This window comes from Neodiprion lecontei, chromosome 4 (genome assembly GCF_021901455.1).
Source record: "Neodiprion lecontei isolate iyNeoLeco1 chromosome 4, iyNeoLeco1.1, whole genome shotgun sequence".
NCBI classification, from domain to species: Eukaryota; Metazoa; Arthropoda; class Insecta; order Hymenoptera; family Diprionidae; genus Neodiprion; species Neodiprion lecontei.
In genome coordinates, this window is record NC_060263.1 from 41,032,723 (window position 1) to 41,048,241 (window position 15,519).

General features: G+C 40.5%; 1 protein-coding gene across 1 annotated transcript; it reads right to left on the reverse strand.

Moving 5' to 3' along the window:
* Window positions 1–6,478: 6,478 nt before the first annotated feature.
* Window positions 6,479–14,364, reverse strand: LOC107219182 (coatomer subunit beta'). Its single transcript, XM_015657360.2, has 8 exons — window positions 14,021–14,364; window positions 13,263–13,614; window positions 12,217–13,155; window positions 11,851–12,086; window positions 11,381–11,719; window positions 10,669–11,268; window positions 8,600–8,959; window positions 6,479–6,742 (listed from the first exon to the last, which is right to left on the reverse strand). Exons 1-8 carry the CDS (start codon window positions 14,021–14,023, stop codon window positions 6,704–6,706), a joined length of 2,868 nt encoding a protein of 955 aa, XP_015512846.1. The 5' UTR covers window positions 14,024–14,364; the 3' UTR covers window positions 6,479–6,703.
* Between the last annotated feature and the right edge of the window lie 1,155 nt (window positions 14,365–15,519).

Below are 15,519 nucleotides of genomic sequence, written 5' to 3' on the forward strand. Positions count from 1 at the left end.
ATCTTCTTCCATCCTTTCACCAATTATACATACATATTCTCGCTTTCTCTAAGTAGAAACCGAATTGATGACAAACTCTTTACAATTTATATACCACAATAGAGTTGAAATTCATTGTATTCGCTTCGGCTGACGGTTCTATTCTTCTACCCTGAATTTATCCACACATTTAAACGGGACGGACAGGTTACTTAATGCTACATAGCTAATGGCCAATTTGACGTGACAGTATTTTCAGATTTTTACCGTTGCTCCTATACGAACAGCAGGCACGGAATTATTTCACTTTCTTTTTGGTCCGCTTTCCGCACTCTCCGGAGTAACGTCGTGACTGTCGCAGGAACGGAAGAGAAGCCATCGGGGTCGAGAGCCAAGTCGTTGAAGGACGGCCGACAGCTGAGTGAGAAGAATGTCTCTGACTCTGATCTCGGTTTTGGATCGCTGGGACTTTTCAAACTTTACCAAATCCCGGGGAGATTAGCAACCGCTGTCTGCACGCTTTTCCACCAACCAACCAACTGCAATTGCGCTTGATTTTGCAAAAATACAGCTTTGTACAAAAGACCCAGCAGCGATGATTTTTTGTTTTCCTTATCACCCGTAAATTTTCATTATACTAATTTATATTCCACGGGTTAAATCGAGGGTCGAAAATAAGGATGTGAATCTTCGAGCTGATTATCTTCGAAGGCAAAGGGCGCGCGACTTTGACAATTTATTATCATTTCCAAATGCTCTTTCTCGAGGTATACGACCGTATAAACATTGCCTGGGGTAATTGACGCCGAAACCGAGTGAAGTGGAAACCGCCGTTCGTTTTCAGACGTGTATTTTATATCCTTGTCTCATCGAAATACGAAAGAATCCCTGGTGAAAATAATTTCTACGATTCTCTACGAATTTTTAAGGGAAATTGGGACATTTCGTACAAAATTCTAAATATGCATAGTTTCTCATAAAAATTTGTAGAAAAAATAATCTACAATGTACTATAATTTTTAACGAAAACTATTAACAATTCCTTACGAAAAACTGTACATGCATGTTTACAATTTTGTAAGAAATAATGCGAAATTATCCAATTTCTGTAAAAATTCTTAGTTTATAGTATAGAAATTTTCACCAGAGAAACTATAACAGAAGTCTTATGTTGCAGGTATATTTCTAGAGATGTCGAGTATCGCGACTATACTTATGTTCGTGGTATAATCGTTCGCCGTAGCGGAGAGTTTGAGAGGAAAGAAGAAGAAGAAGAAGCTGCGGAGTCTGAGGACGAGGCTCTCGAGGTGAGGGCAGAGTGACGTACGACGACAGGCAGGCGTGCGGACCGTTTAGGCGACTATTAGCTGCGACGGGATTCCACGCAGTGCACGTGCGCCTCCCTCTCTCCAGATCATTCTCGTTTCGTCCTCCCCTTCGCCCTCTTCTATTTCCTCTATTTCCTCTATTTCCTTGGGCTCTTCTTCATTTTTCTCTTCGCGGCGTCGAATCCGGAGGTGTCGACGTTGGACGGAGGCTCGTTGCCGCCTCCGCCTCGCCGATACACCGAACATCCTGGAAATGTTTTGGATTACAGGATCGTGCAGCACCTCGACTGCCTCGGGGAAGACGCGATGGGATCGAGGGTCGCCAGCCGTCGGGGATAATAATTAATTGAGCTCACGAAACGAAAGCAAATCCGGATCGCGTGTCGCTCGTATCTGCACCCTCGGAAATCCGGGTGACCTGGGATTCGGTGAACCGTGTAATGCGAGCCGAGCATCGTCAGGATACGTAGATATTAATTAACCCCGGGTTCGCTCACTTTGCCCCCGTTAGCCATTATTGCCCGGAGTGCACTCAAGTCCAAATACATTTCTCGCGAAAAATATCCGGATTTATCACCGGATTGGAATTTATTTTTTATACCGACATTGCTACTTAAGGGGGAATTTGGGTACTATTGCGATTTCGTAGAATCCATACCATTTCTTCATTTCTTCGCCAAATGAAAATGCGGTGGAGTGTTTTTGTTCGGAATTGCGTATAGAATGGGACTGCTAAGCCTTTTTTCGCGTTTGAGATACGTGGACTTACTTAGATATTTGGAGATATATACGTCAACGTCGAAATCGACCAGGGTACCCCCTTAAGAAGGGGATACAGCTTGGACAATCTAAGATCATACCTATTTTTACGAGTTTTTTTTTTTTTTTTTTTATAGAAAGAAAAACACTTGGACTAATTTTAGTTTGAGGGCTTTATTATTCATAGTTACAAGAATATTTTAGAATTTTTTTCATTGAAATTCATAACAAAATAGCAGCACGGCATTATCTCCTCCCCCCCCCCCCCCCCCCTTTCTACCCTCCGCTTTGGCGTAACAGAAAACGCAGAAGAGTTAACAATTTCAGCCACACTCGGCTTTACTCCCGCAAATATTTGCAGTTTCGGTTACTCTCATTTTTCATCTTTTCTATAGAGTGACCGCGTCCGTCAATGAACAATGTATGAAAAAATCTACCTCTGCACATGACACAGTGACATTAACATGACTTCCATAGTCTTAATTGCGCGAATCGAGAAGGATCTCTTTTTCAGGTTTTTACAATAATGTGAAGAAACTTTCGGCGATATACAGTTGCAGATTATTCCTTCACGGCGAGAGAAAACCAATCCCCTCCCCCCCTCCCCGTGACGTCACGCGCCTTTTTCCTCGACGCAGTCTCCGGACTCCGGGGTAGTACAAGGAATCACTGTTCCTGATATTATATTATATGCTCCTTCGTTGACTCTGAGCGCATAACAGGGACCATAAATAACTCTCGGACCGGCCAGCTTCGATATAACGTATTGGTATACATACAATATTATATACACGAGTCTAGCTCAGTGGATTTGTTTGTGGAGCTGGCCGGGATGTCATAACGATACACCGGCGTCTAAACGCGTGGCTAAATATTTACGAACTCGTAGACCGTACGCAGGGTGTACTACGGCACGAAATATACGGTCGCTGCACTTGAACGTTTAACGGAAATGCAGGGACTTTTTTTTTTCTTCCTCTTCTTCATCTTCTTCTTCTTTTCAACTCTCATATGAGGCAACTACCGCCTTATAGAGCCCCACGGGACACTTAGGACATGTGAATATTGTATATGGCTTCACGATTTATCGACGCTTTATCGGTATAGGTAATATTTTCTCTCGTCGTTAGATTTCCTTACACTTCATCACAGACTTCTCAGTTTCTTTTCAATTGTCAACAACAACCGAATGGAATATTATACACAGGTGGCGTCGATGAAAGCGTTCCCATAGATCGAACTTTGTTTATGAAGGTTCGGTCGAACTGGTTCTTGATTTTTCTGTTTCACACGAATTTCCGGTTCACCCGTCGTTCCCTGTTCGGAACACGAGAAGCAATTATACAAAATGACGAGGTGAGAGTAAATTAATGCTTCGCATCGCGTTGTTAATTGTTGTTACAGCAACGTGAGCTGTTGCGATACGATTTGGATTTTTTCGTAATTGTTTTGTTTCGATATAAGAGTCTAACGACGACGCGACATGGATGCGAGAAAGGCGACGAAGAGCAGGACATTGGGGAATTGGAAAAGGGAGCGTAACAGACAGGCAGCATGTCCCATTCGTCCGTTCGTCGCCAAGCCTCTACATATCATTACGTCACGTAGTATTAGTTAATTATACTAGCGACATCTCCTCTGGCACGAAATTTCTCTTATTAATCTCTTTCCCTCGGTAGTCGACGAGGCAAGGCGAGGCGAGGCGTTGCAATGACGCGGGCAATTTGTAGCGGGGTGTCAACGGAGCTATTTCTATTTTTGAGTGCGGGCGAACGTTACTTCTTCGTTCATTCGTTCGTCCGTGTTAGTTTCCTCGTCGTTGAAGCCTTTGCCTTTCTTTTTTTTTTTTTATTTTCCTTCCATCTCTTTTTCATTTTGTTTATTTCTTCAAACGCCTATATTCCTTTCAATTGTGCCCGGTGTCGAACGGACAATTTTGATCCCTCCTCCGTCACTCCCACAAAGAATGGAAGAGAAAATAAACAAACAATAAAGATATAATAAAATTTTAGAAAGAATATCGCTCGCCATGAATCATCGAATCGGTTAGTTTTTATACATACGTGTATATTAGCGATGGCCACCAAGCTAAAAATAATCTATCAATCGATTGTTTCATGTTTTTATGAAATGGTGCATTTAGAACCAAAATTTCGTCATTTCGGTACGCAGTCTTAAGAGCGGAAAAGTTTTTTCACAATTTACAGCTTCATTCAAAATATTTTCCAATTTCAGAGAAAAATATTCATTTACCTTTCATTAATTATATCAAATAGATACTTATTGGTAAGTAAGACAATGATAATTCATACTTCGATCACATAAATTGATATTGTATTGCGTCGTTGATGGGATTAAAAAACAAAAACCAATCATGAGGAAAGATGATCGAATCTTGCGATTAATCGAGTTTACAAAAATAATCAATTATACTCGATTAATCGGTGCAAAAATAATCGATTATAGTCGAATAATTGTTTAAAATAATCGATTTAATCGAATATCTTTGGTCATTCTTGACATATATCTAGGTATGTAAACCGAGAACCGTGGATACACTGAGAGAACAAACGTCGCCGTTGCAATATCTTTTCCCACTAAAATCCAGATGAGTTCCGACGGTCTCATCGCACGGAGATTATGATTCATCGAACCTCGTTTGCAGTTTCCTGCGATTGCCTTATAAGCACATAAGTGCCTTATGACGTGCAGAAAAAAATATTCAAGCGAGCCTCGAAAGCGCGCTGAGTTTCAGTATGGAAAATCGCAGAATCAGCAGGCCGACAGCTCACGCCTGGCTCCGGGGGCCTGCCCGAGCACCCCGATGACCGTGGCTGCAGCAAGCAAGCTGCGCCGACGGCCCGGATATTTCTGCAGCGCGAGCACTCCGGCACCCTGGGCACCTCGCGTGGCACGCACAAATCCTCTCTGGCCGCCTATTAATTTATACACTTTACCCGGGTACCAGGCGTGCCTCGGTGCTCCGTTCGAGTTCTGCTCCTCCATGCTTTGCCCGGGTATCGAGCACGTACGCGTCGTGCTAACTGCACTGTTTTGCCAGCCGTGCAACTACCGGCTCCCGTTCAGAGGTACATACGTACATACATCCATCTGCGTAGCTTGTGTGGGCCTGTACATGCCACGTTTTATATTTACGGATTACAAAACCTACGCAGCGCATGCCACGGATACACGCTTCAACGTTTCATTCTGTTTTACAGATTTGTAGAATTTCCACGATCACCGCAGCTTGACCAATTCTCGATCGAGTCGGGCACGATGATCAGGGGATAATATTCACTTCTGAAATCGATTCGAGATAATTAATATTCTTTTGCGGTAATGACGGAGGATTTAGCTGAAAATCACTAGAGTCCAACGGAACAATTTGATATCACATGGATTTGCAGTGTTATCGTGTACTTTAAACATGGGGCTCCTTGGGTGCAAGATTATTGTATCGAAAATATGAGAGAAAATATGAAATAAATATTCATCTACCATTGGTCTAAAAAATGGTTCACTTCAGATAGTTCGATTCTCATTGTTATTTCGATACTGCGATTACGTAGTTTCCTGTATTTTTTTCTGGAAATTTCGAGGCATGCGATTCTAAAGTTTACACATATTTACACTGCTGGGTAAAATGTTTCAATACATCCCTTTAAAATGAAAATTTCTTACGAAAACATAATTTAAATGGGTGAATGTAAATAGTTACTTTGAGAACGTTTAAAATGTTCAACGCAAAGTACCATTTACATTGTAAATGCCTATTTTAAATAAAACCATTCAAATCAAATATTACTCAGCAATGCATATTTAAGATTGGCTAAGTTAGGCAGTTAAATCTTTTTCAGCATTTCACGTTTCCTTCCCGATCATATTACCAGGGCGAAACCTAGTGTTAAAGCACCGTTTAATAGTGTACCATGTGATAGCATGTGAGAAAATGGTAATTCTTTCGCGATCAATCCTCGAGAATATCGTCATTGGGAGCGGAAAGAGATATTGTACGAAGCGTGTAAGTTGCGGTATAAATTGTGACGCCAGGTTACCGAAGACGTTTGTTAAACAAACATGCAACGCATTGTACGGTTTAATATTATTTTATAAACAGCCAGGTAGGTGTATCTGTTACAGAAGCGTATGTATTCAAAACACTTTAGCCTCTATCCAACTCACCGGAAGTCCCAGAAGTTTTCTCTGGCTAAAGACAGTGAACGATGCGTTTATGAAGACAGTCAGAACAGTTTTTCAAAATGAGAGTGGCACTACATAGACTCTAGAGACTTGGAAAACTTCAACAATAAACACAAATTTATGTTTCCGTTTTTGATAATTCCTTGGTCTCTCTCTCTCTCTCTCTCTCTCTCTCTCTTTCTCTTTCTCTTTTCGTATAACTATCTTCCTTTTGCTTTGGTAAAATTTAATAATTATTCATATATTATTACGTGAAAAATATCTCACATACATTTATTGTACAGTATATTATATTTTCTCTAAATTAATACTTCAAAGTGCTTGTAGCAGGGAATGAATGAGATGAGTTCACCTCAGGGTATTCTGGCAGAGATGTATGTAAAACAATTTGAAGATTAGCGTGTGCAGTTGCAGAGGATTCACTTTTCTTCTATCTAGTCTTCTCCTAGCAAGTCATCGTCCAAATTTACATCCTGAAAAATAGTAACGAATAAAATTTTAGACTTGCATGACAATAAAGTAGTCAACAAAAACAAGCGCAACGTAAGTAAATTATCTGAATTACAAAGAAGAAATTCATTGGCGACGGCTTCTCAAATGGAGGTCGTAGGAATTAAGAATCAGATAATTAGAACCACAGCAGAGCAGGTAACTGATACAAACGAGGCTAAAAGTGCCCCAGACTTTCTCCTCTATATGTTTACTCGACGGTAGTCAGGGTATATTTTGTTTACAGCCTTGTTTCCATAACAACCCACCCTTAAGGCAAAGATCCCGTTTACCTTCGCTAGCCTATGTTTTGTCACGCTCTGCCCCACGTTATTACACCGAGGTTTCTCGATACGCACGAGTCACCTAGTCACCCGGTCTAATAAATCTGAAGAAGAATAACGTCAAACCCCAAGAATTTCAATTGCTAAAATTATCTCACCTTCTCCATCGTCTTTTCTGATTTGTTAATTGAACTAAAGCTGTATTTGATTTGGCAACGATGATAAAAAATAAGAGGAGAAAGGAAAGAGGAGTTTAAAAGACTATGCAGATTTCTATTACAATTTAAGACAATGAGCTACCACCATCCTTTTTTTCCTAGTTGTCTTGGAACTAACTGCAATTAATAAATCTTTTATTACTCTGGAAGAAAAAAAAAATTGGCTCAGTTAACACGAAACAAGAGTAAGACGAATCCTGACACTAGATGAGTAGAAAAAATAAGCAAAAATAATTGGAAAAAAGGAGCACCGTGTTGATGACGGAATGTAGCACTGGACGCCTGTGTATATTTTTATTTTTTTTTTACCTCATCTCAAAGTCGCAGGTAGGCAGTAGCTTTGTATAGGTTTGCATACCTGCTTCTCCTGGTCAGTACAGTCAGTCTGTTTTGGTAATTCTACACCCTTCTAGCGTTACAGCAAAGCCTATAATGGCATTAAAGGTACTAAAACATCGTTTAATTGCAGACTCTTTTTTCTTTTTCTTTTTTCTCTCCCATTCGCTAGAACTGCTCAGGACTGGGAATAAGCATGCAGGCAGTCCGTCACCTTATCCGGTCACTAATTCACCTCAGTGACATTTACAACTCATATGGAAGGGGGTGAGGCGTAGGACAAATTGTTTCAGTCATGCGTTTTGCTTTAGCCCCATGGGTTGCTAACTCAGATCCGGTTAACTTGTTGTTTTGACAACCAAGCTGCATGAAACTACTCGTAATGGTTTTTTAATGGTCAGAAATTGATCCGTTTCATTTATGGATCGCTAGGATACCAGGTGTTAATACTAATTTCATTTTCATTTCGGGTTCGAGAATCACTAAAGCTTTGTGATACCATGCATCCTAGTATTTCTTGGAAATTAGTTTCATGGAATCGGATTTCATCTCTATGCTATAGGCGTTTTGTACGCACAAGATTTTTGGGTAAAGAAGCCTTTGCGCTTTCTCCTCCTTCTTGATGCTTGAAACCTGCTGTTTCAATGGTTCCACCACTTCTGCAAGGGTCTTATTACACGAGCAGGCTGAGTGGGTGATAGAATTTTCGCATGCAGTGAGTAAAATTGTAATTCTTGACATTTTTGAACGAGAGTTTGCGGCACTTAACATTTTTTCGTGTGCGATATGAAAAAGTTGACTGCTCGTTGGAATAACTTGAAATTTCCATTTCTGAAGAAAATGTGTCCTGTACCCATATGCAAATGAAAATCTGATTCCAGTAATCAGAACTAAACACTTATATTCCCTCTGTTACAGAAGATGGCATATGCTCAACTAGACCAGATTTCACGGCAAATTAAATCAAGGATAATATAACACATATTCAAATAGCAGTACTCACAGTGGTATCGATATTTTCATCAAGTTCGAGGTCAAAATCTATGTCGTCGTCATCATCTACAGTTAATGGTCTTGTCGTGCTTGCTGGTTTAGTGACTTGTTGCGGTACCAGAGGTTGTGCAGCTACAGAGGGTTTCAACGGAGCAGCTGGAAGGCTTGTCGGAGGTTGGTTTGTGGCTGGGGCAGGGATGAAAGTTGGCTTGCTAATATCAAGATCTACCAGTCGATTGGCCAAAAGATCACCCGAGTCTTTGAGCTCGGGCTCATCTGAAGCTCCTGGAAGTAGTTCACCTCTATAGAAGAAGTTGCCAGCCTCTTCGGCCGCTTGCATTTCGTCCAGAGGTTTGCGGGCGACATTTGGCTGTAAGAGAAAACAGAATCGTACAGTGAGTATTTCGCTGTGAAGTGGCTCGCAACCGAAGATACAGAAAAACATAAAGAACGTACATTAGAGAGCTGCGAAACTGTTTAGTGGACAATTTTCAATATAAAACCTATCAACTTATTACGGTATTGTCAAGTTTTTGCACATTACAAGGTATGAACGACGGGATAACGATTTTAATGTTCAGGCAACATGAACTAGATGGCTGCATTATTTGTCTTTGGGCATGTCGTGTTTATCAAACACGCGATAATGCGCAGCAACAAAAAAGTTTATTAACTGAATGGGGGTGGTAGTTGAGAGGTGGTGACAAGTCGGTTTGAAAGACATTGAGCTAAAAAAAAAAATCCAGCCTGCTTCAGAGTTGAAATTTGCACACCTACTTTTGAATCCATTAGTAATATACAGAGATCACATAGAGCGTATCTACTGTCTTTAAAAAGGGTAGCTTAGTGTTAACATTTTATAACGTGGGTATAAATGCCTATAAAAAAATCTTATGTGATCTGCAAAACAGCAGATTCTTATTGTTATTATATTTATGGCCAGAGATTTCAGGTTGATTGGTTTGGACGGTAGGTTTCTTTAAGTGAGATGATTTGCGCTACAAAAGTATAATATCAATTTATAGTCGGTACAATCACCATAAACCAGTTCCCAGCAGTTTATTTCGTCATATCTCTGATGGCTGATACTGCTAGTCGGGATTCATTATACAAAGTCTCAGCACTTTACATCTTTGTACTGTTCTTCATCAAGAGCCCGTTTATAAATAGCCTGACTTTCTTAATTTCTGGTTACAATACACACGATATTCCAAATATTTATGGCAAATTTTTTACGATTATATTATGATGTTTTTGAACTGTGGCATCATAGAGTCCAAGTTTCCACGCCGATAAATTTGTTTGAAAGTTATTGAGAAAATTGTTCTGACATTTAATATGAGCAATTCATATTCATTTATGTAGTTTGAAATTTCCGTCTATTTTTGTTTAATTCATATCGGTACATAGAAATGCAAACTCACAAAATAGCGAATTGCAAATATCGATACCTTTCCGTTAAGACTTGAAGTCAAATTCGCATGACGCCATAACTATCCTTGCAATATCAAATTGATGCTTGATGTGCAGATGTATAAATAAATCATTATTTATGGTTGATACAATCTAAAATATATTTGTTTTAATTGGATTTCGATACGTGTGGGTTTAATTCAATTATCACTAGTATCGGCTCCGTGACGGTGAATTCAGTCCTGCAGTCATGTCTCTGGAATTATTATCATAATCGTAACGTTGTTCATATGTACCAATATTTCGCGAATTTATCAGACACGATTTAAAACTTTTCATCTTTAAAATAAATCGAAAGCTTATAAATACCAGTTGATTTAAATTTCTCAATTTATGTAAGATTTCCTACTACTCGTTGAATGTTAGAATTGAAGGACGTGCTAACGTACTTGAGAAATACTGAAACTAAAATTATGACGGGCAAGACAATGCGAAGAGATAGACTTTTGAAGGAAATTCGATAATTTCAATGGTCACATGTGTGATCGTAACGTTTCTGCAATTTTATACGAAACAGTTAACTTTTTCAATGTAGACATAAGAAAAGTAGGTAGTTGGACTTTGTCGCCACATCGTTGCGCAGTTTCACACAATTATAGAGTTTACCTTCACTGACGGGTAAGCGGCTGCTGGTATGGTCTGTTTGGCTTCGTCCCTCAAAAACTGTTCAACCTTGAGACTTTCTCGAAATCCGGGAAAGAGATTCTCGTATTGTTCTGGGTCTGCCAGGCTCTGTCCAGCCTTTTCACTCACGATCGATAATTTTTCACGCCACAATTTTACCACAGAAGATATTTTGCTGGGAGCATAGGCTCTCGCAAAGAATGCAGCTTCGGGAATCCTATCAGTTTTTATCAGGATATCTAAACACTTGTCGATATCTCCAAGGAGGAAATTCGAGAGAAACGAAATGTTGTTTTTTCCTGAATCGTCGGCGGCTTCGCCAAGTTTTCTTATCATTCCAGCATTGCCGGTACTTGTAGCCAGTAGTAGAAGGCCACCAAAGTCTTGCGCGTGGTGCAAGCATTCTTGAGCCAAACGCAATTTGCCTTTTTGAGTGGCAAGGGCTGCGAGCTGTCGCCATTTCTGTTGACTACTAGCTTCTTTTGCTAAATCATGCGCCGTCCTAAGGTCACCTAGTGCCAAAGCCAATTCGAATCTATGCTCTGGATCCGTAGAGACTGCCAGCGCTTGTTCTTTGAAACCCTGTGAAAAAATTTTGGATTAAAGAAACTCGACTCTGCTGCTTCTTTTCGTTGTGCATAGTAATTGTGAATTAAGATTTCTGAGCTTGAGAAAAAACGAATGAGAGTATTACTTGTTTCTCCAAAAAGTGAGCCACTCTGGTGCGATGCTCTTTTGGTACAGTTGGCAGCACTCTGTCAGCGGTTTCAAAGTCTTTTCGCATAACTGCGGTTTGGTATTCCAGTACGGATAGCAAGAGAGAGTATGAAACCACGGAGAGTTCCTTGTCACATAGGTAAAGCCTGTTGTCTCGTGGAACATAACCCAACAGATACATCGGCCTGTCCAAATGTGATATGGTGACGACTTCGCCTCCGACAAAGTAATTGATTCGATTTACGCTGTTGGTGTAAATGAAGCAGTCGCCTACCCAGAGACCGGTTTTCACTGCCTCACTCATTTCCGCGACCATCTGAAAAGTTTGTATTCTCATTTAGATAAATTGACCATAATTACGGTACTTGGAACATCATTATAATTGGATATGATTAATGCTATTGTAGCATGAGGGTGAGGTATTGATTAAAAAACGTGTGAACTTACCTCGAATGCATCTTCGATATCTTCAGTGTTTTCTGGCAGATTATTAACAGCATCTGCATGGAATTTTAAAATAAAGTATTGATCGGCAGTCGCTAGCGCTACCAGTGATGCGTTCTCTGCCCAGTAGACGTGCGTCGGCTGAATGTCGATGCGGCGAATCAGCTTTAAGGAATCCCAATCAAAGAAGGAAAGACCAGAGCCGGAAGATACTCCCAGCATAAATCCACCAAAGATGCCTAAAACAATAGGAAATTGAACGTATAGGAGTAATTTTGGGATTATTCAAAGTATATAGTCGTTTATTTTACTCGAGGTCAGTGAGATTACGAAAAATCTATCCATAGCTGATTCAAGGCGAAAACTTACCATCGGCCCCAAAATCGGGTTTGAAGCTTTTTCTTTCTTTGAAATTCTTGAAGATTTTCACAGAGCTTGTTCCTTCTCTAACAGCATACTGACTCGAATCAGCAGCCCATACAAATTCCGATGCCTGTCCGAAAGCCTTGTTTCTCAGAGCCATCGAAGTGTAAATAATGTATTCACCATCCCCGCAAACAACCAAAAATCTCCCATTTGGATTGTGTTGTATAGTTTGCGGGTAAATTTCGCACGCTCCCATATCTTTGACAGCCAACGGAAGCCGCTCTCCATCCTGGGCCTCTTCTCCCAGTGCTTTTAGGTTTACTTGTTGCACCTCGCTATGTCTTGCCCATACAATTTTCCCGCCCAAAGAATCCATTGAAACGGCAGGCTCTTCTCTACCGACTTTGACCATTACGCTACCCTCGTCATACCCTAAGGCGACGTTGTTAGATCCCCGCATGCAGGAAATCGTCCAAACTCTTTCAAAGCCGTAGTTAAGTGACGACTCTAGCCTGTATGTACCAGCATGCCAAATTCTAACTGTCCCATCTTCTGAACCGGTCAAAACAATCGGCAGCTCTGGGTGAAAGCACACTGCAGATATATTCTGTGTGTGTCCTTCAAGGGTTTGGACGCAGGTTTTATTTTGGTAATCCCATATCTTGACGTACTTATCGTCAGCTCCGGAAATAAGGTAAGGCTTGTCACCTCCGTGATAATAATCTACGCAGTTCACACCCTTCTCATGTCCGTCGAGGGTGAAATTGGCTGTCGATGAACCGAGCTGCCAGACTTTTACCGTGCGATCCAGAGATGCGCTGGCAAATGTGTTGTTGTCCTTTGGATTGAACACAATTTGCATGACATAGTGGGTATGGCCCTCGAAGACCTGCTGGCCGAGCCAAGCTTTGTCCCAGTTCCATAATTTTATCAGCATGTCGTCTGTAGTTAAATATAATAAGGTTATTTTGAACATTCAATGATTTCATCTACATAGACTTCATTAGTCAGTTTAAGTGACATAAAAAACTTGATGAAATAATACAAACCACTGCTGGTAAGGATGAACGGTTGGGTGGGATGAACTGCGATGGATCTGACATAATCGCTGTGTGCTTCGAACGCATGAACACGTTCCAATGTGTTGTAGTTAAAAACTCTAACTTGCATATCATCAGAGCCAGTGACGACCCAATTTTTTCTTGCAACAAACTTTGCTGTTCTGACAGGTAGGTCGCAGACTTCGAAAGTCTTTGCCAAAGTCTGTGACTCGTGATTCCAGATGTTGACATTTCCCTGGTATAACGAACACAGCATCCATGGCTCAGATGGATGAAGATCGACACTCTTTACTCTGTCTGATCTCGCCGTCAGCTTGCGTTTAATGTCTAGTCGCAGCGGCTACAATTGAAGAAGTTACATTACAAAAAAACGAATGACGCCGGTATTTGAAAAACGGCTGGTATGGCATCGAACACAAATTTTTGCAGCTTTCAAGCGTCAAGAGGTCGTACAGGGGATTTATTCTTAATCATTAGATAGGTGAAATTTGGTGAATTCCGTACTTGAGATTTGTTTTTGTTTTGGGAGTGTTTATCATAAATTGAAGAAAGATTTTGAAATCGTTTTGCAGGTGCGAAAATATATTCAGTTGAAATTTATAGCGGAAAAGCTGTCAGAAAGGTTTGACGTGTGAAGTGCAGAAAAGATTGCGGTGAGGGGTTTGTCAAATGATAATCGGCTAGCATTGGTTCGACGGCTTATAAATACATTTTATAGATACAAACTGAACCATTATTGAACTTACCATGTTTGATGATTGTTGTAATTGTTTCGGTCTTTAGAACAGGGATTAAAATGTCAAATGAAATATACTTATTGTAAACCTAAACACGAAGCCGCTGCCATGAAGTTAGGACGTGGCTCGAACATGGCGCATCATGTAGCAGACGGTTTTACTTTCTGATGAAATGATACAGATTATTCGATAAGATCAAAACGGTTTCCAAGCATCCACAGGAGTGAAAACTGTGATTTTTATTCACCATTTACAATATTGACGAAATGTAATCTTCATTTGCGTACGTTGCTCAGTTAGAGGGAATTATACGTGACATCGAGTGCCGTCGTGGCCTTGCGCGTGCGGCTATATCGAAAATATCGAATCATATCGAGTTTAGGTGGATTTGCTGTGTCGATTTTTTCAGCATCGATTGGGACTCGAACGGCTCACTTCACACCAGTCACAGTGCGCACAAGGGCAGCCTACTCCGCTTATGATCCGCTTGCTTCAAGGCTCTGTCGCACTTTGCTATGGTAACACAGATTTCTGCCTATATATAGAAGTCTGTGTATGGTAAGAATATACTCTGTCACTCAGTGCTTTCGCGACGCCAACTACGGTAGAAGTATGGGTGGATAACCGACCTGCACTTGCCGTGCAAGTCATCTGGAAAATGAATTTCAAAAATCTATTTTACGTCAAAGGGCGTAGCAAATGAGGCATACGCGAGTGAAACTGGTTTACGTACTCACTCAGGATTCTCTTTGCGCGGATGATTTTTGTCGGCTAGTAAAGACTACGAGATTGTAATTCTAATATTCAGTTGCCATTTTAATCGGATTGTCACGACAAATTTGACGGATTCTTATCAGGCAGGCCTACATTACCAACACTAACAATTTTGATTTTGAATCTCGAGAGTAGCAAATTGTTATGATGAATGGCATGCTCCGCATTAACGACTGTTTTTCCGATGGTAAGTAAGCGTTAGCTATCTGATATGCGCCAATCATCAGAAATGCTTTCAGCTAATACGAAAAACCGGTATATAGCAGTAGTCGGTAGACAAATTTATTGAACGCCAGATTGCTGGCAACTCAACATACGTTAATACGTATACTTTGCATATGTCTTGGAGTATCTACCGGCAGTTTCTATCACTTTGGTAGTTAGACGACATTATCTATTTTCGCTTGATTGTAAGACAATTAGAAAAAAAGCCAATAAGAAATCGCACAAATTACAAAAGAATTTTAACGCCCGTAGTTTTGTAGTATAAACGGATACGGAAAATGGTCGTCATTTTTGCGAACGTACATATATGTCTACAATCTAGAAATACAGAATCATATCCACCGAATTTCCCGCACAGCCTGAAATTTAAAGGATGAGGATATGCCTCGTGAGATGCGATTCGATTTTCAGCAATATCAAAAAAGTTTGAACCAGTTATGAATTTAAGATTGTTATTTTGATGATTAATTTTTTAAAATCAGTTCGGTATCCTTCGCAGTACGGGTGCA